The 19,099-nt window shown below is 44.2% G+C and overlaps 1 protein-coding gene and 1 long non-coding RNA gene across 2 annotated transcripts in view; one reads left to right on the forward strand and one right to left on the reverse strand.

Annotated features, from left to right (window-relative positions):
• LOC122438222 (ATP-dependent translocase ABCB1-like) overlaps positions 1 to 10,932 on the forward strand; it is a 114,321-nt gene extending 103,389 nt beyond the window's left edge. The window contains exons 26-27 of the mRNA XM_043462856.1: positions 6,970 to 7,176; positions 10,800 to 10,932. Of these exons, the coding sequence (XP_043318791.1) occupies positions 6,970 to 7,017 (48 nt within the window). The 3' untranslated portion in view covers positions 7,018 to 7,176; positions 10,800 to 10,932. The remainder of the gene's footprint in view (positions 1 to 6,969; positions 7,177 to 10,799) is intronic.
• On the reverse strand, positions 1,903 to 18,608 carry LOC122438228. Its single transcript, XR_006268488.1, has 4 exons — positions 18,462 to 18,608; positions 12,102 to 12,184; positions 7,807 to 7,900; positions 1,903 to 2,385 (listed from the first exon to the last, which is right to left on the reverse strand). It is a non-coding gene; the product is annotated as an uncharacterized LOC122438228 (long non-coding RNA).
• Positions 18,609 to 19,099: the final 491 nt, after the last annotated feature.

The raw sequence follows: 19,099 nt of genomic DNA on the forward strand, positions 1-19,099 counted from the left end.
AAATCCAGAAAGGCAGAGGAGGGGTGCTGAGAGAAACAAGATGGAAGCCAGGGATGGCAAGGAGAAGGTGGTCACCAGTGACAGATGCCATGGAGAGATGGGGTAAGATGAAGGCTGAAAAGACATGGGAGGACTTGGCAATTAATGGGCTGCTTCTGATATTTCAGTCTTCTCAGGGAAGTGGTGCTGGGAGAAAAGTGTTGAGCATGGCTGAGGTGTGGTTAGGACAGGAACGGAGACGAAGTGTGTGTAGACTAGTGCAGATTAGAGGAGAAGGAAGGAAAGTAAGACGGGGCAGAGCTCAGAGAAGGTGTTTATCGTGGGGACTCTTGAATAATTTTATGGCTGAAGATGGGATAAAACCATTGATGGAGAAAGGAAATTCAGACACCTTCTAAGGAAAAAAAAAAAAAAAGTGATATCAACAAATTTGGGAAACAGATAAAGAACATAGAGGGATTCTGTTTTCTTTCTAAACTAAAAGGATAAGTGAAGAGTCAGATTTATTCATGGGACATTCAGTAAACTGTCAATGAGTGCTTGTCAGGGACTATCCTAGGTACTGGGAACGAGATAGGATTGTGAAAGGAGTACGGACATTTTTTATTGTTATTTTTGGTCACACTGTGCAGCTTTTAAGATCTTAGTTCCCTGACCAGGGATGGAACCTGGGCCATTGCAGTGAAATTACAGAGTTGTAACCACTGGACCACCAGGGAACTCCCCCAAATAGTGAATTTTTAAATGACTGTAATGGGGACTAGAAAAGAATCAAATTAGGAAGGAGTGAAATTTATAGCAAAACATTTCCATTATGTTGGCCTTGAGTTATTGGTTATACTCAGGGGTGACATCCAAATATTCACCAACTGGAATGGCCTGGGCGCTGCCCAGCCAGGAAGGACACCTGCTTTGTACAGTGAGACTGATGCCCGCCAGCTCCTTGTGGGTCCTACTTGCATTAATGATGGACTGGAAATAGAATTTTCTCCTGTAGGCGAGGGCTCTTTTCACTTCCTCGCAGTGATCACAATGATCATAAGTATTTCTTACTGTATCCAGAGATAGTTGTGCCTTTCGTGAGTCTATTCTGTGACAGTTATGTACGCTTGTTCTTCTTTAAGCTCGGTTCCTTATTTTCACTACCTTATGACATATCTTCTGAATTCTGACTTCATGCTTCAGTTTCATGATTGAAGTTTGGACAGAGAACTCAGTGAAGACCTTCCTGACGAATGAAGCCAGAGGAGGAAATGTTGACTCTGACAGTGGTCATGGTCCTTAAGAGACATTTATTCAGCAGCGTGTTATATGTTAATCTCTAATGAATTATAGGGGATGCTTAAAGATTTTAACTGAAGAGATAGGGCATATCCCTCCATGACTTAAAGAAGATAGACTTTGGGACTCCTCCAGTGGTCCATTGGTTAAGACTCCATGCTTCCAATGTAGGGGATGTGGGTTTGATCCCTAGTGGGGGAACTAAGATCCCACATGCCACCCGGCGTGGCCAAAATTTTTTTGAAAACAGATGATAGATCTAGAGTTGATTCTTAAGGGAAAACTAGAACTAGAGGCATAAGGCTATATGGGTATGCAATCGAGATGTTGTTTGATGAAAGAGATAATGTGAACTGTGGCTGATGAGTGGTTTGTTCCTAATGTAGCATAAGTTGGGCTTCCCAGGTGGGTAAAGAACCCACCTGCCAATGTAGGAGACTCAGGAGACATGAGCTCAATCCATGAATCGGGAGGATCCCCTGGAGGAGGGCATGGCAACCCACTCCAGCATTCTTGCCTGGAGAATCCCCATGGACAGAGCAGCCTGGCAGGCTACTGTCCACGGGGTCACAGAGAGTCGGACACAACAAAAGCAAAAATCATGCATGCATGCAGCATAAGTTGGCTGAAATAGCAGATTTAATTAGAATAATGACTCTCAAACTTGTTTCATTATAACCCAGTTAGGAAAGGCAAAAACTTTCATTCCCCACCTTGCCCCGCTAACCACTCATAGTCACTGTAGTGGGAAAAACTCTTGGTAACAACAAAGTGTTGGAGTTGAAAACAGCAATAATGGTAAACAGTAAAATAATCAGACTACAAGAACATAAAGAAATAAATGGTTATTCTCCACATACATTAACACAGCAGAGCAAAATTAAAGACATGAACCATATCAGTTATGGTTCAGTGTAGGAAACCAAGTGCTGTGGATATTTCAAGCAGCTGCATGTTTAATGAGGGGGATTCAGTCCTTACATAATCATTGGAAGAGTGGAAGTCAAAGTCAGCGCTCCCAGCATTGAAATCATAGCACCGCAGCTGCGATCCTGTGGCCAGGAAGTTGCCGGAACTTCAGCCCATGTCACAGCTGCTCCAAACCTAAAGACTCAAGAACAGAATCTGGTGGTTGCAAAAGCTCCTCTCTGCCGGAACACGTGTGATAGTTTACCACAGCTTCTGTTTTCCAGGTTTTGCACAGGTCATCTCACTGATAGAACCTCAGTTACTTCTGGCACCAGAAGGGAGCCTAGGAAATAGATTTTAGTCCTCCAGTCCCCTGATAGGTGAGAGGACAGACACAGAAGAATATGGAAATGAATGCTGTGTGCATAGGAGAATAACCCTCTCCGGACAACAGTGGTGATGCTCGGATCAGAAACAAAGCGCCCTCATCTGTTGGAGGAATACGGTGATCTGCTCCTGTGTGTTTGCACTGGAGCTTTGAGATTCCGCCACGTGCCACACCGCAGCCAGACTTCTTAGTGGAAGTGCCCACAATAACGGCTAGTCAATGTGCCAAGTTCTGTTCATGAGCATCAGTTAGTGATCTTGAAAAAGACTAAGCTAATAGGTTATTAGCAATTAGGTCTTACTGCCATGAAAAAAAAAATGAGTCTCGGGACTGGAGCATCATTTGATTGTAAGAACTGAAGCAAGGACTTGACCCTGAGGTCAGGAAATCCTCGTGACCATCAACAAGCCTGACGTCACACTTAGCAACATTGACCTGAGCGGTGGTTCTCAGACTGGTGTGGGTCAGAATGGCCTGGAGAGCTCACAAAGAATGCAGCCACCCTGGCTCACTCACAAAGATTAAGACCCGGCCTTTTCATTTTTTAAATTTTCCCAGATGATTCTGATGCCACCCAGACTTTGAGAACCACTGAATTGGTAACTTTGCAAGTTTCAGGTCACATTGTGGCAAGTCTTAGAAAATGAAGCTATGGGATTGTTCAGAGAGTAGAGGTTCTGAGTTTTGTGGGGCCTGAAAGTGGTACAATTTCAGGGACTGTACTTGAAAGAGTCCAAAGTTAGGAACACAGAATTAGACACAAGAGTAAATATTTACTTCTAATGAAAAAAATTCACAACAAAATATTAAAGCCTTAAGAATGCTGATCCCTCTCCTTTTTAGGCAAGTTATCCTAAAGGCTTACCCAGAAAAGCCTGGCCTCCCCTCACCCAGGACATTGTTTAACTCCCAGCATTTGCCTGCAGATGAGGGTCCTTGAATCTTACATTCATTAGCTTCACTGAGACTCACTCGACTCTTGAGTCTTCCCCTGACCTTTCCTTTCTCCCCTTGCCCATCCTACACACCACCATCAGAGTCCTCTCTCCGTCTTAGGATACAGCTAGAAGCCTGTCGTCTGACTGCTACCCACTGGGTACCTGGGCTAAGATGGACACATTGTTCTTTTGAAAGAAGACAGAAAGTATTTTTCAATCTTCAACCATTGTGTAGCCAAAATCTAACCTGTAGTGTGCAGATCTGAGCTCCCTCAGTCACTAAGAATGTGACCTTGCACAAGTGACCGAACTCTGCTCATGTCCTCATCAGTAAAATGGGCATTAAAGTCACACCTATCTTGCAAGTTTTGTCAAGATGAAATGAGAGAGTGCATGAGGCACTCTTAATGTACTTAATCACAGGACCTATAATATAATCAGTGCTCAGTAACTTATCTAAAATGATTATTTCAGAGTAAATACAGGAAAATGATACATCTTTAACATTTGATTGTGCTACTGAAATCAGGCAGTAGATTTAAGTCTAGAATAGGGATAGTTCATCATTTTAATTTAGCCTTTCATTGTTACTGCCAGTGTGTCACTTGAGATTTTCATTTAGGCCAGTATCTTTTGAGCAGTGTTCACAGACTCACTGGATTTCCTTGGTCTTCCTCAGACCACCACCCGTGCCTCAGCCAAAGAAGATGTGGATTCATCTTTTTACATTTGGACTTTTAAACATATTTTCCCTCAAGAAAGGATCCTTTAGGAAACACAAGTTTGAAATAGTTAGCAGTAACTGTGTATAGTGTGGGGATGAGGAGCTCTAAGCATCTTATTATATGTCTGATGGAAAGACTCATTGAAGCTTGCAGGGATCAGTCATATTCATCTGATTATATTAGTTAAACAGTGTGTTTTTTTCCCTAGCAGTGTGTGTGTGCGCGTGTGTTAGTTGCTCAGTTGTGTCCGACTCTTTGCAACCCCGTGGACTGTAGCCCCCAGGCTTCTCTGTCCATAGAATTCTCCAGGCAAGAATACTGGAGTGGGTTGCCATTCTCTTCTCCAGGGGATCTTCTCATCCCAGAGATTGAACCTGGGTCTCCTGTATTGCAGGCAGATTCTTTACCATCTGAGCCACCAGGTAAGCCCCCTAGGGGTATAATTCTGGAAAAAAAAAATTTTTTTTTTCTTTCCTCAGTTCTCCTTTTCTCCAGTACGCAGTGTCCCGTCTAACATGACCTGCTATATGGCTTTTAACCATCCTCGTGTGGCTTTTCCTTCCTCTCTTCAGCCTCTGCTTGCCACTTTCACTTAACACCATGAGGAAGCCTAGAGCATAGATGCTTGGAATAGTCTCCATGGCAACTGGGTTTGGTACTGGTAAGGTCATGGCTGTGTTTTCCATCCATCTTTGCACCTGCTAGTTTCACAAATAGAAGCCGTCTTCCTGCAGCAAAGCCCGTATGTTCCCTGTCCTTGGCCAGCTGTCTCCCAGAGGCGTGCAGTCAGGCTCATGGGATTCAGAGTATATTTATAGCTCAGGATATACTCCTCAGTATTAGAAAAGCTCGAAGCTGAGTCACTGATGTCTTCAGTGGTTTTGGCAGCTCTCACTTGAATGCCAGCATTCTCTTGCAAAGTAGATCTTTAGGGCAGATACATCTCCATCAGAGAGGAAGGCTTTTATCTGTGAGGCTGTAGTGGGCACACCCCAGGCTTCTGCAGGGTGATCCAAGGGGACCCAGGTTCCTAGAGAAAGGCCAGGCTCTCCCTCCTGCTCCTTTGGGTAAGCTATAGATGTCTGTCCATCCTTTTAGCCCCTCAGACATCTATCCATCTGTGGTTCCAAGTACATCACACAGACATCGTTCCAAACCACAGACAGTCCTTCACATACTCTGTGGCTAGCACTGTGCTCAGTGGGGTCTATACTGACGTCACTTAATCCTCAATTCTGGAGTTTAGGGATTATAATCACTCCCATTTTACATGCAAAGAAACTGAGATACTAACTCACTTTCCTAAGATCAACAACTATTTAGAGAGAGAGCAGCATCCTCCCACGCTCACTTCTGTTTCATTTGAGTCCTCAAAAACCTGATCCTAACTAACTGGTCAGATCAGAAATGTGACCTCCAGGCCTGTTATGTGGTCATAGCAGTTACTTATTTACAATCGAATCATGGCTACTTTTCCTGTGAAAAATCAATACATAGCAGTAAGGATGGGGGACTTCCCTGGCTGGTCCAGTGGTTAAGACTCCAGTTGAACTAGGGTTCAGCGCCTGGCTGGGGAAGTGGGATCCTATGTGCCACATAGTATGGCCAGAAAACTAAAATGAAAAAGTCATCTTATTTAAGAAAAAAAAAAAAAGAATGCCAGAATACATTCCAGAAATGGAATATGTGTTATTAGTTTCTGGTGGCTGCTACAACAAATTACAGCCAACTTAGGGGAGTCAAACACCACAGATCTATCTTATAGATTCTGGAAGTTAGATATCCAAAGTGAACCTCACAGTGTCAGCAGGGCTGTGCGCCTTCTGGAGGCCCTTAGGGAGAATCTGCTTGCTTATCCTTTCTGGCTCATGGCCCCTTCCTCCATCTTCAAAGCCAGCAACGACTGATCGAGTCCTCTTCATGTTGCTTCGCTGTGACCCCCACTCTCCTGCCCTCCACCCCCGCACAGTTAAGGACCCTTATGATTATCTTGGGTCCACGTGGACCATCCAAGATAAGCTCCTCATCTTGAGGTCAGTGGATGAGCAACCTTCCATCATAATTCTCTCTCTGTGTGTGAATAACATTAGCAGGCTTGATATGAATTAGGGCGTGGATATCTTGGATGGAGGAGATGGGCATCACCATGCCTTGTTGCTGTTGTCCAGTCCCCAAGTTGTGTCTGACTTTGCGACCCCATGGACTGCAGCATGCCAGGCTTCCTTGTCCTCACCGTCTCCCGAAGTTTGCCCAAGTTCATGTCCATTGCATCGGTGATGTCATCCAACATCTTGTCCTCTGTCACCCCCTTCTCCTCTTGCCCTCAATCTTTCCCAGCATCAGGACTTTTCCAGTGAGTCGGTTCTTCACATCAGATGATCAAAATATTGGAGCTTCATCTTCAGCATCAGTCCTTCCAATGGCGGTGGGGGGTTGATTCAGGGTTGATTTCCCTTAAGATTAATTTGATCTTGCAGTCCAAGGGACAACAGTTACTCTGCCTACCAGATGCATATATCAGAAGCCAGAGTTAAAATAGAAGAAACATGATGGTTTCCCAAAGCATACAGTTATAACCTGATTCAGTTAACCTTGACAATCCAACTAAAAGCAACAACAAAAGTCTCATAACATCTTGGCAGTCTTAACGTAGGAAATAACAATATTAATTTTGCTAAATTAAAAAACATTCCAGTTCTGAGGCTGATCCATGATCTCCTGTTTTCAGTCAGTCGATGGCAAGGAAATAAAGCACCTGAATGTCCAGTGGCTGTGAGCACACATGGGCATCGTGTCCCAGGAGCCCATTCTGTTTGACTGCAGCATTGGCGAGAACATTGCCTACGGAGACAACAGCCGCGTCGTATCCCAGGAGGAGATTGAGCGCGCGGCCAAGGCGGCCAACATCCACCCCTTCATCGAGATGCTGCCAGACGTAAGTCTCTCACCAGATGCGGTGCCTGGGAGCCTGTGGTTGTGATTTGTAAAGGGCTGGATCCCAAAGGTGAAGAGAAATGAGCAACCAAAACACACCCCTGCTGTGGACAAGCATCTCCCCATCCATGTCATGTTGACCCGACACTCCCCATCCCCATCCATGTCATGTTGACCCGACACTCCCCATCCCCATCCATGTCATGTTGACCCGACACTCCCCATCCCCATCCATGTCGTGTTTACCCGACACTCCCCATCCCCATCCATGTCATGTTTATATGACACTCCCCATCCCCATCCATCTCATGTTTACCCGACACTCCCCATCCCCATCTATGTCATGTTGACCCAATCACCTGCCTGACTCCCTGTGAGCAGTCTGACTAAAAAGTACACGTCTTGGGGGCCTTTCCCTCCACATCAGGGCATGGGACCCACAGAAGCAGGCGTGACCCTCCCCCGTCATTTCTCTCCCAGCCTTCATCCCTCCGCCTCCTTGCAGCTCTCCCCCAAGCCTCAAGCCTCTCTCTGTGGAGTCAGGCCAGGCCAGGGGGCTGGACCCATTCTGAAAAAAGGCTCTGAGCAGGGTGAGTTATTGGGGTGTCCGTGGTACGGTGTCGTCTCTCACCATTGCACGTTCCGTGGGCCCCACGTTCCACTTGCAGGACTGATACTGAAGCCTGCCCTGGGCTGGTGTCCCTTTGATGCCCTCTGAATTCCTCCTAGAAAGTTAGAGAAGTGGAGCCTCTTACCTTCTCTTAAGCCACTGAGGTCCTATATTTTAAGTGCATCTGGACTGTCTGGAGAAGGAAATGGCAACCCAGTCCAGTGTTCTTGCCTGGAGAATCCCAGGAACGGGGGAGCCTGGTGGGCTGCCATCTATGGGATCGCACAGAGTCGGACACAACTGAAGTGACTTAGCAGCAGCAGCAGACTGTATGGAGAAGGTAATGGCAACCCACTCCAGTATTCTTGCCCAGAAAAATCCCATGGATAAAGTAGCCTGGCGGGCTACAGTCTACAGGGTCGCAAGACTCAGACACGACAACACATATACACTAGACCTGTCTTATCTAATGCCCCCCATTATCACAAGTTATGTTCTTTATTATAAGGAATTGCCCCCTGAAAACAAAGCTCAACTTCAATCCTGCAGAGAAGGTCCTCTCCTCGTGGGGAAAGATGACAATGCCCTATGGCCCTAGCCCACTCCCTAGACGGCCTTTTCTTGAGGCTCTTCTCTGGATCACTGCCGTCACCACACATCACAGCCCCCCAGGAAGAAGCAGTGTCCCCTGTCTCCCCTCCTTTAACCTTCTAGCCCATCTGTGGATAATTGGCCCTTCCCAAGGCTGGAACATTCAATGTATAACTTTAGTCTCCTTCACTACTGATGAGGTCAGTTAGTCTGGGCATGGGCCAGCACCTCCGTGTCACCTGGGATCTTGTGAGAAATGCAGGTTTTCAGGCCCTACCCCAGACCTGCTGTACCAGAAACTTGGATCTGGGGTCTAGGAGTCTCTGTTCTAATACCGCAGGTGATAACTGATGCAGGTGCAGTTAGAGAACCGGTGGGCTAGGGGTTAACAAAGGCAAATACTGAGAGGGATTATCATCCAGCTTATGAAATGTATCTTGCCGCCTCTCACTTTGTCTGCCACAGGGACCCATGTTTCTGGGCTCTGGGCTCTTTACACCTGTACACATCAGAATTCTTTTCCTCAGTGTCTACATGTGGAAGGAAAAGGCAAAACCCCTGAAGTCCTACTTTCTGTCCAAGGACCTACTTCTTCACCTTTGCAGTTCATGCTAGGATTTACCTCATCCTGCAGCGGGGCTGGTCTAGTTTCCTTCTCTCAGGGTTTACAGTCCTGCGTTTACCTGCCTCAGTGGGATCTGTCACCTGCGTGGGACTCACTTCAGTGCATCGGCTCCCCGGGGGCTGCAGCTCTGGGGTGGGCCTGTTGCAACCGTCTGACCAAACCTCCCCCAAGCTCGCTCACAGCCTCTGCAGGTGGAGAGCTCTATGTTGAGTGCCACAGAATTAGGGTTGCTAGAAATAGCAAGCAAGAACAGGCAGCCCTGCATAGAACATGAGTTTGTTTTAATTGAAGTACAGTTGATTTACAATGTTGTGTTAAGTTCTGCCATACAGCAGAGTTATTCAGTTACCTGTATATGTACACGTTCTTTTTTAATATTCTTTTTCCTTATGGTTTTTATAGGATGCTAAATTTAGTTCTCTGTGTCAAACAGTGGGACTTTATTGGGGATCCATCCTGTATATAGTAATTACTTCCGCTTCACCCCAGCCTCCCACTCCATCCTCCCCCACCTCTCTCCCCTTGGCTACCGCAAGTCTGCTCTCTGTGTCCGCAAGCCTGTTCTGCTTCACGGCTAAGTTCATTTGTGTCATGTTTTAGGTTGCACATGTAAGTGATAGCTTATGATATTTGTCTTTCTCTTTCTGACTGACTTCACTTAGTATGATAATCTCTAGTTGCATCCACGTTGCTGCAAGTGGTATTATTTCATTCTTTTTTATGGCTGAGTGATATTCCATTGTATGTATGTACCACACCTTAGTTAACTATTCATCTGTCAGTGAATATTTAGATTGGGTCCATGTCTTGCTATTGTTAATAGTGCTACTATGAACATAGGGGTGCGCGTATCTTTTTTAGTTAGAGTTTTGTCTGGATGTATGCCCAGGAGTGGGATTGCTAGATCACATGCTAGTTCTATTTTTAGTTTTCTGAGGAATTTCCATACTGTTTTCCATAGTGGCTGCACCAGCTTACATTCTCACCAACAGAGTAGGAGGTAGGATGTGATTTAAAATCAAACTCTGGATGTCAGAATCAGAGCCCACAGTTTACAAAATTTCAGCCTGGCAAGGGTCTGAGAATTATCTTTTTCTAAAGATAATGTTATTTTCTAGGTTATACGTTGCATTTCTCCTCTCACTTATTTACCCTATTAATTCTAGCCCTTATCATCATATTTAATACTTAATTATCTACTGTGGGAAACAATATGTGAAAAATTTTAGGAGAATTCTAAAAACAAAAGTAAATCAGGAAATTTCAGCTTTTCAAGTTAGACACCAAAATAGAATTTCTTAGCATCCATTAAAATTGTTGAAGCTTTGGAAATAGTCATAAAAACAGACAGCAAAAGGTTAGCATTCTAAGAATCTTCCCTTCCTCACTTTTTGAAATAATGCACAGAGCATCACCTACTGGTTAGAAATAAAACCAGCTTCAATTATATTATGCATAGCCTGTTAAAATCAAATTTCCTTCCTCTGACCAGTCTTTGTCCCAAATATAATGAAACCAGAAGGCTTGAAGAGCCTGACATTGCAACAGTAGTCTTCCCCAGGTTAATTTGTCCACACTAACACATAATTTTTAAGACACAAGTGTCTATTTTCAAGAAGAGAAATTAATCCTGCCATTTAGAGCTACGTTTTTGCTGTTAAACTCATCAACCCATTCTTAGCTTCTGAACCTCAACGTTTTCGTGTATATGGAAGTGGTTATCCTATTTTCTGCAAGCAGACTCTTTCTCACAGCTTTATCAGTTCTACTTTTCATAATAACAAAACCCTGTTTACAGAAATACAACACCAGAGTAGGGGACAAAGGAACTCAGCTCTCTGGTGGCCAGAAACAGCGCATTGCCATAGCTCGTGCCCTTGTCAGACAGCCTCACATCTTGCTTCTGGATGAAGCTACCTCGGCTCTGGACACAGAAAGTGAAAAGGTGAGAATTTAAATTGGACTCATTCACACTTGAAGCAGCTGTCCTTAGACGGTATAAATCTGTGCTACGTCTTCCACAGTAGAGCACAAAATTCAGGCTGATAACAAATTTTGTTACTTTCAGTGGAATTTAAACACTTTCTGTAGCTGTCATTCAAGACAACTAATATGAAATGAGGCAGATTAGTTTTATAGCACGTCTGCTCCAAAAAATAGCCCTGGATCACTTTGTATTGATCCAAGAAGCTGCATTCAGGAGGCATGGTCCCATCTCTCCTGACAGCATCTCCTCAACAACTATATAAAAAAGTGGAAGCACAGGAAAATGTTTAAACCTGGCTGTTCCTTAAGGTAAATACTAGCTATTGTTTTTAGTTTGAGAAAAAGTTGAGTATTCAGGTATCTGAATGATGAACTCATTCTGAGATTTTTTTTAAAAATCTTTTATTGGAATATAGTTGTTTTATAATGTTGTACTGAGAATTATTTTTTAATTTTAAAAATACCAAAATTCAAAGAAGCTGTGTTTGGCCCGTGCCTAGGCTTCCTGACTTAACTGTATTGCTAGACCAGAAGGATGGTGCATGGCTAAGCCCACCACTGAATGCTTTTAAATGATCACAGGGGCTGTATTTATAGTCACAACTTGGAGATAGCCCCTACCCGAGAACTAACACAACTAGGATTCGGTATCTTCCAGTATAACAGATCCCTTGCTTTGTAAAATATGTATTATATTCCACTGACACTGTTAAAGGAGCACTTATCATTGGATACATTAACGGTGAAGCCTGTTATGAAGGAGAAATTCAAGGGGGAGGATTATCCTGACCAGAGGTAATTTGTGTGATTATTGAACAGGTTGTCCAAGAAGCCCTGGACAGAGCCCGAAAAGGCCGCACCTGCATCGTGATCGCTCACCGCCTGTCCACCATCCAGAACGCCGACATGATCGTGGTGTTTCAGAACGGCAGAATCAAGGAGCACGGCACGCACCAGCAGCTGCTGGCACATAAAGGCATCTATTTCACCATGGTCAGCGTCCAGGCTGGGACAAAGCGCTAGTGAGCCGTGACCATGTAAGCTGTTAAATAGTGTCTTATAGTATTTGTATTAAAACGTGGCATTTAGTCAAAATTAAAAAGCAAACACTTACCAGAGAAACTATGTAGAGTTACTTATTCAACATTTCCTGCCGCAATGGAAGATCCACCCCACTCTGTTCTGGGTCTTCAGAGACTTTATAATTGAAAGAACAGAAAGAAGCATCATCAACGGGCGTCAAACAATGGGTTTGATTGCATTAGAAAGGTTATAGAATCATTCAAAGTAGATTTTGTTAATAAAGTGTATAAATTTTTGTTTATATTTTCTTATTCGGACTGTAACTGACTACCCTGCTAAAAGATTATAGAAGTAGCAAAAAGTACTGAATGTTTGCATATGGTGCCTATAATAAAAGTAAACTTTTATATGACTGGAGTCATCTTGTCTGAAGGGCCTGTAAATCTGTCATCTCTCACTTGGACTATTGAAGATCATTTCCGCACTTAAAAAAAAAGGGATTCTTTAAAAACTCCCGTTAATTTTGTAAGAATGGTTAAACTGTGTATTAATTCCTGTTGTACATGTCTTTTCACATTGGGTTCTACAAAGCCATATGGCTTTGTTCTTCTTGAACTTGATCCTGCTGATTCTTGTATTTCCACATTATGCTGACTCTCAGACTAGTCACATAGATCAGTACAGGATTGTAGGGGCTGAAATGGGGCAGAGGATGGACAGCTGTGAAGCATATACTGTCATGTATGTTGACTGTTGCTTTGTTCTTATAAAGGGCTTTTACAGAATTTTCATCTTTTTGTACTTTTGAAAAATATTTGTACGTATTTATTTGGCTGCGCTGGGTCTCAGTTGCAGCATATGGGATCTTCCATCTTCACTGCAGCATGTGGGATCTCTGTTCGCAGCATTCACACTCTTAGTTACGGCATGTGGGATCCAGTTCTCAGATAAGGGATCAAACCCAGGCCCCTTTGTCTTGGGAGCACGGACTCTTAGCCACTGGACCACCAAGAAGTTCCTTTTTGCACTTTTGACAATAAAATTCTTCTTCTGTTTTGATATTGAATCACTCTTCCCAGTAAACTGATCTCTTCCAAATTGATCCTTCTGGTGGCAGATGATTAAAATGTGCCATAAGCTTAAATACAACAGAAAATGGTTCTCTGACTATGAAAAGACAAGCCAAAAAGCACTATAAACATGACTGAAAGGCACAAGCTGGGAGCAATATTTGCCATATTTATTATGAACAATTGGTATCCTGAAAACAGGAAGAATTTTAAAAGGAACAAAAATGCCATCACCTCCAAGGAAAAATGGGAAGAGAACATGGTCCAGAAATTCCCAAGGAAGAAATGCAGGAGAAAGAGAGTGCACGGTCTCAAAGCAATGCAGATTAAAACGACAAACCCTTGAATAGTGACGTCAGCCTTGTGGCAGAATAAGACGTCCTTTGTTTTGCCCTCAGCGAGAGTAGTTTGGCATTGAACCATGAACAGAAGCACCGTCTGGGAGCTGTGGCCTCCGGCACCCTGTGCCAAGGGGACCTGAGAGGAGTCTTGCTTCCCCACAAGGCGACTAACAGGGATACAGCTTGGGCTCTGGCTGGACCCTGAAATAGCCCGTGAACTGGCTCGAGCAGCCCGCACCCCCCTCCCCAGCCTTGGTCCAGTAGCCCCTGGAAAACCCTGTCTAAAACAGTCACCCACAGACCAGAGAGCCTTTGAGAAGTTCGGGCTTCCAGAAGAGAAGTTTCAGCCCACCTTTGGGGCCCAAAACTGTGAGTCTGGATGCGCCTGTAAGCGCGAGGTGCAGCTTCCCTTGACTTGCACCACCCCGCCCCCAGGGGACACAGCCCAGGGCCAGAGAGATCTCATCCTGCACTTTCTCTCGGGGCAAGTGAGAGCTTGTGGGTGACACGTGGCTTCCCAGTCCATGCGGGAGGCTGCCACAGAAGCTCATTTCTCTCTCCCCACATCCAGAGTCGTGAAACGTGGACTGCATGACCGGGAGGCAGGAAGAGGTGGAGATGGCAGGTAGCCCCCTCAGAGGGCATCGAAGGCACACGGGTCCAGCTGACCGCACTCAAGAGGCTTGTCCTCAGGCTGCAGGGATGCCTCTCCTGCATGCTCAGCATATGCCGCGCTGTGCTTAGTCGCTCAGTCGTGTCCGACTCGTTGCAACCCCATGGGCTGTAGCCTCCCAGGCTCTTATGTTCATGGGATTCTCCCGGGAAGAATTCTGGAGTGGGTTGCCATTTCCTCCTGCGATCAAACCCAGGTCTCCTGCATTGCAGGTGGGTTCTTTACCCTCTGAGCCGTAAGTGCTCAGGATACCTCGCCCACAAATAGCCCCTGACCCTGTGGCCAGCCCCCTGCGTGCTCCCGACAGCAGTGGCAAGAGCAGGGTCTAGCTGGCTGATGACTGGAGAGCACACACAGACGGCTGAGCCAAATCTACCGGCTAGGGAGAAACCGCAAACTTGAGCTTTAGTGCTGCCTTTGGCGAAACAGGAGGAAGACAGCCAGTACGTGGTAGGCTGCCCTGCTGATCAAGAGAAGGCAGATAAGCCTAAGGGTTCTGCCACAAGAGGGAGCAAGTGGATGAGGTGTAATCAGAGGAACTCAGAAAGCCTCAGAATCACTGGCAGGGCTGATGATGGAAGATACTTCTCTCCTGAACCAGGTAATAAAGACAGGAGAAGGTGAATATTACTTCAGATGGGAAGACTGCAATGCAAACTTCAAGGGACATGAAAAATCAAGGAAACATGATACCACCAAAGGGTGACAATGTTGACAAAACTTTAGCTAGAAATAAAAACAGAGGAATGAAATAAATTGGAAATGAAAGAGGAGAAATTACAGCTGATACCACAGAAATAGAAAGCTTCATAAGAGATTACCATCAACAGTTATACACCAACAAGTTTAATAACCTTAGGATAAACTGATAAATTCTTAGAAACATACACCATATCAAGACTGAATCAGAAATCAAAAATCTGAATAGACAAATAATGAGTAAAGAGATTAAGTCAGTAAACCAAAATCTCCCAACAAAGAAAGGCTCAGAACCAGATGGCTTCCTTGGTGAATTCTACCAAACATTTAAAGAATAACACCAATCTTTCTCAAACTCTTTCAAAAAATGGAGGAGGAGGAAACACTTCCAAAGTCATTTTACGAGGCCAGCATTGTCTTGAATAAAAAGTCAAAAACATTACAAGAAAACTACAGATGAATATGTGTGATCAATATAGGTGCAAAAATTCTTGACAAAATACTTGCAAACTGAATTTAACAGCACATTATAGGGATCATACAGCATGATCAAGGGGGTTTATCCCTAGAATTCAAGGATAGTTCAACATAGGCAAATCAATAGTTTAGTAATAAATTAATTCTATTAAATAAGATTAATAAAATGGAAAATAAAAACCAGATAATCTTAAGAGATGAAGAAAAGAATTTGAGAAAATACAACATCCTTTCATAATAAAAAATTTTCAAGAAATTGTTTATAGACGGAATATGTTGTTCAGTCACTAAGTTGTGTCTGAGTCTGCGACCCCATGGACTGTAGCCTGCCAGGCTCCTCTGTCCCTGGGATTTTCCAGGCAAGAATCCTGGAATGAGTTGCCATTTCCTCCTCCAGGGCATCTTCCTGAGCCATGGGTTGAACCTGCATCTCCCATGTCTTCTGCATTCCAGGCGGATTCTTTACTACTGCGCCACCAGGGAAGCCATAGAGGGAATATACCTTAACAGAATAAAGGCCGTATGTCGTAAGCCTACAGCTAACATCATACTCATTGGTGAAAGATTAAAAGCTTTTTCTCTAAGATCAGGAAAGAGATAGGAGTCCCCGCTCTTGACTCCTAGTCAACATAGTACTGGGCATTCTAGCCAGAGTAATCTGGCAAGAAAAGAAATAAAAGGCATCCACATCAGAAAGGAAGAAGTTAGATTGTCTTTGCAGACGTTATGATCATATACACATATAGAAAACCCTAAGGATTCTACCAGAAAATGTCTTTGTCTCCCTGGCTTCTTTCACGTAGCATAATGCCCTCCAGATTCATCTGTGTTGCCACAAATGGCAGGATTTCCTTCTTATGGCTGAACAATATTCCATTGTAAGTATTTACTGTGTTTTCTTTATCCAGTCGTCCTTTGATGGATACTTACGTTGTCTCTATATTCTGGCTGTGGTGAGCAATGTGACAATGAACATGCAGCGCTGATTTTGTTTCTTTCAGGTACACACCCCGAAGTGGAACTGCTGTATCACGTGGTAGTTCTAGTTTTAATTAAAAATGTTTCTTTGGCTGCGCTGGGTCTTCGTCGTGGCATGCAGGCTCTCTGTCGTGGTGCTTAGGCTTTCTCTAGTTGTGGTGCACCGGCTGAGTTGCCCCGAGGCATGTGGGATCTTTGTTCCCCGACCAGGATCGAAACCACGTCCCTTGCATTGGAAGGTGGAGTCTTAACCACTGGACCACCCGGAAGTCCCTGTTTTTTTTTTAATCTTTGAGAAACCATCACACTGCTTTCCCTAATTTTAAGCCACCAAAGTTGTGTTAATTGGTTACAGTAGCACTAATAGAAACCTCAGATCGGGGAAGCTAAACATGATGCTTTTATTTTATTTTACTTTTTAAAAAGAAGGGTAATGAGACTCTGAGTTGGGCTAGTGAGAAGAGAGAAGAACCAGTGGCTATGAGAAATATCCAGTCTAGACATGAACGGTGGAAGGAGGGGAAGAAACTGGCTAGGAAAACGCTGTGACACGGATGGAGACAGTTTGTTCGTATGGCTTGAAGGTGACATCATAGTAGGTTTTTTAAAGTGTGGCCTCTGGTTACTAACTAAACACAGATGGGTCCCACTGTGTGCTGTTTGCTTGAAATCAGCTGTTTTCTTTTCTTAGTTCCATCCTAGGATTACCCAGCTCTGTCCAACTTTAAACAATGATGATGATTTTTTTGTTCACCAGAATGAACTTCTGAATTTAGGCCAAAATGTGTTTCTGTTTCCTGATGCACACAGCAGCTGTTTGTTCCCAGGTCTCAGTAAGAAGTGTTTTTGATTCGTTTTTCTTACTCACATCTTCATTTCAGATGCCTGTCTCTGGTTTATGAACCTTTTTAGGAAAGGACTGTGTCTTTGCATCACTTTGTTCTTTTATCTGGCAGTGTCCTTAGTATATACTCAGTACGGTTCAGTAAGTGTCTGCTCTTCTGCTAAGTTTTTTTAAAATCTAGTATGTACCTTCCTATCTGTTAGTTTTATCAAAAATTAAGATCTGAAAAGTGATTTGTTCATATAAGATACATCAAGAGTAGTCTTATGTAAGGCCATATAGTTTTACATAAAAAATAAGGAGGGAAGCCCATCATTACTATAAGACCTGTGACCCAGCTTTACCTACTCTACCAAATAAAGGGGGAAGCCTTTTAGGACTTGTGTCCATAATTTTGTAAAAGAAAAAATATCTGTATGAAGTGAGAGTAACCCCATAACATTATGATACCAATATCACCGTCCTGGGTTTGATTTTATATTCTCCAGGGGATCTTCCTGACCCAGGGATTGAACCTGGGTCTTCTGCATTGCGAGCAGATTCTTTATTGTCTGAGCCACCAGGGAAGCCCTGTTATAGTTGTTACCTGCTGTCATTTAGGGAGGCTGGATGAGGGGTACACGGGACTCTACAACTTTTGCAATGTGCTGTGGGTCTATGATTATTTAACAACAAAAAGTTAAAGATAGACTCATATGGTGAAACTTAAAGATCTGCTGCTCTTCAAGTGCTAATTATGTGGGCTAAATGAAAAATGAGTTACCCAAGAAGTGGTGTGAGTGGAGAAGACAGGCCCTGGGGATGCAGGGACAGCATTTCAGGTGGAGGAATCCCAGCGTCTACTCTAATTTCAGTAGCGCCTTTCAGCCTCTGCTTAAAAGCACTGGAAATACACACAGAAGGGTGCTGTGGTTGGAGCTGGCTGAGCGCGGCCGAGGGCGGCATGAAGGCAGGAGCACTGGCCTGCGTCCTCTGGGAGCCCTGCTGACAGAATGGAGCTTGGGAATGATGTAAGCTGAGGATCAGATCTTGAACTATGACTGCCTTTCCCTCTCAGCACCTAGCCAGCCTGCCATAGGAAGCAGCCCGAGATACATAGGCAGGCCACGTGACTGGACTCAGCAGAGCCCACAGCCATTATCAAGTGGCAGCCACGTGAGGGGGCACCACAGACTTCAACCCACTCAAGCCTTTAGGTGACTAGCTCCAGCTAGCAGCTAACTGCATCCTCATGAGACGAGACCCAGCCGCCATGCCCAGTCAATCCACAGAACCTTGAGTCTTAAAAACCCAGTATTTTAAGCCAATTGATAACTAGAGCGAGTAATAGCCCTCTGAGTTGGAAAGCCTATAAAGGACTTTCACTTACCTTAACTCTTGAAAACTTCAAAAGTATCCTGTAGGCTGTCACAACACCCCAGTCAGCATCTTGCACATTGGAAGTCCTCACTAAGAATATCTGTTAAGGAAAACAGCAAAAGATCTGTTGATCTTAGGAAAGAGATTAGACAAGAGATTTTCAGGAGCACCATCTGTAGCTGTAGTCCTTTGTCCCACTTGGAACTTATAACACCAAGGTCAAAGACCTCTGCTCTTGGCGCCGGGAGGAATCAGGATAGCAAAGAGAAAAGCGGGAATGCTTACTGATGTGTGCAAGAGGCAAAGATACATGATGAAATGTTTTCACCAGGACTCTTTCAAAAGAGCCAGTTTAGGCCATAAGGAAAAGTGACCTTTGAATTGGAAATGGAACATTTTTGCTTTCTGTACTAGGCAGCTCAATTTAAATGTTTTCCCTCTTATTGATTGTCGGTTGTTCTGTGGAGAAGCATCAAGGTTCTCCAGCCAAAAACCCTGGGTTTCTCTCCTGGCTGGCTGTTTGTTACATATGTCGTTCTTTGGGCAAGTTACTGATGGTCTCTAAGTCTTTATTTCCTCATTGGGCCTTATGGAATTTCAATAGCTACCTCACTGGCTTATTTGAACACTAGATATTATAATATTTAG

Source organism: Cervus canadensis, chromosome 3 (assembly GCF_019320065.1).
Source record: "Cervus canadensis isolate Bull #8, Minnesota chromosome 3, ASM1932006v1, whole genome shotgun sequence".
Classification (NCBI taxonomy): Eukaryota; Metazoa; Chordata; class Mammalia; order Artiodactyla; family Cervidae; genus Cervus; species Cervus canadensis.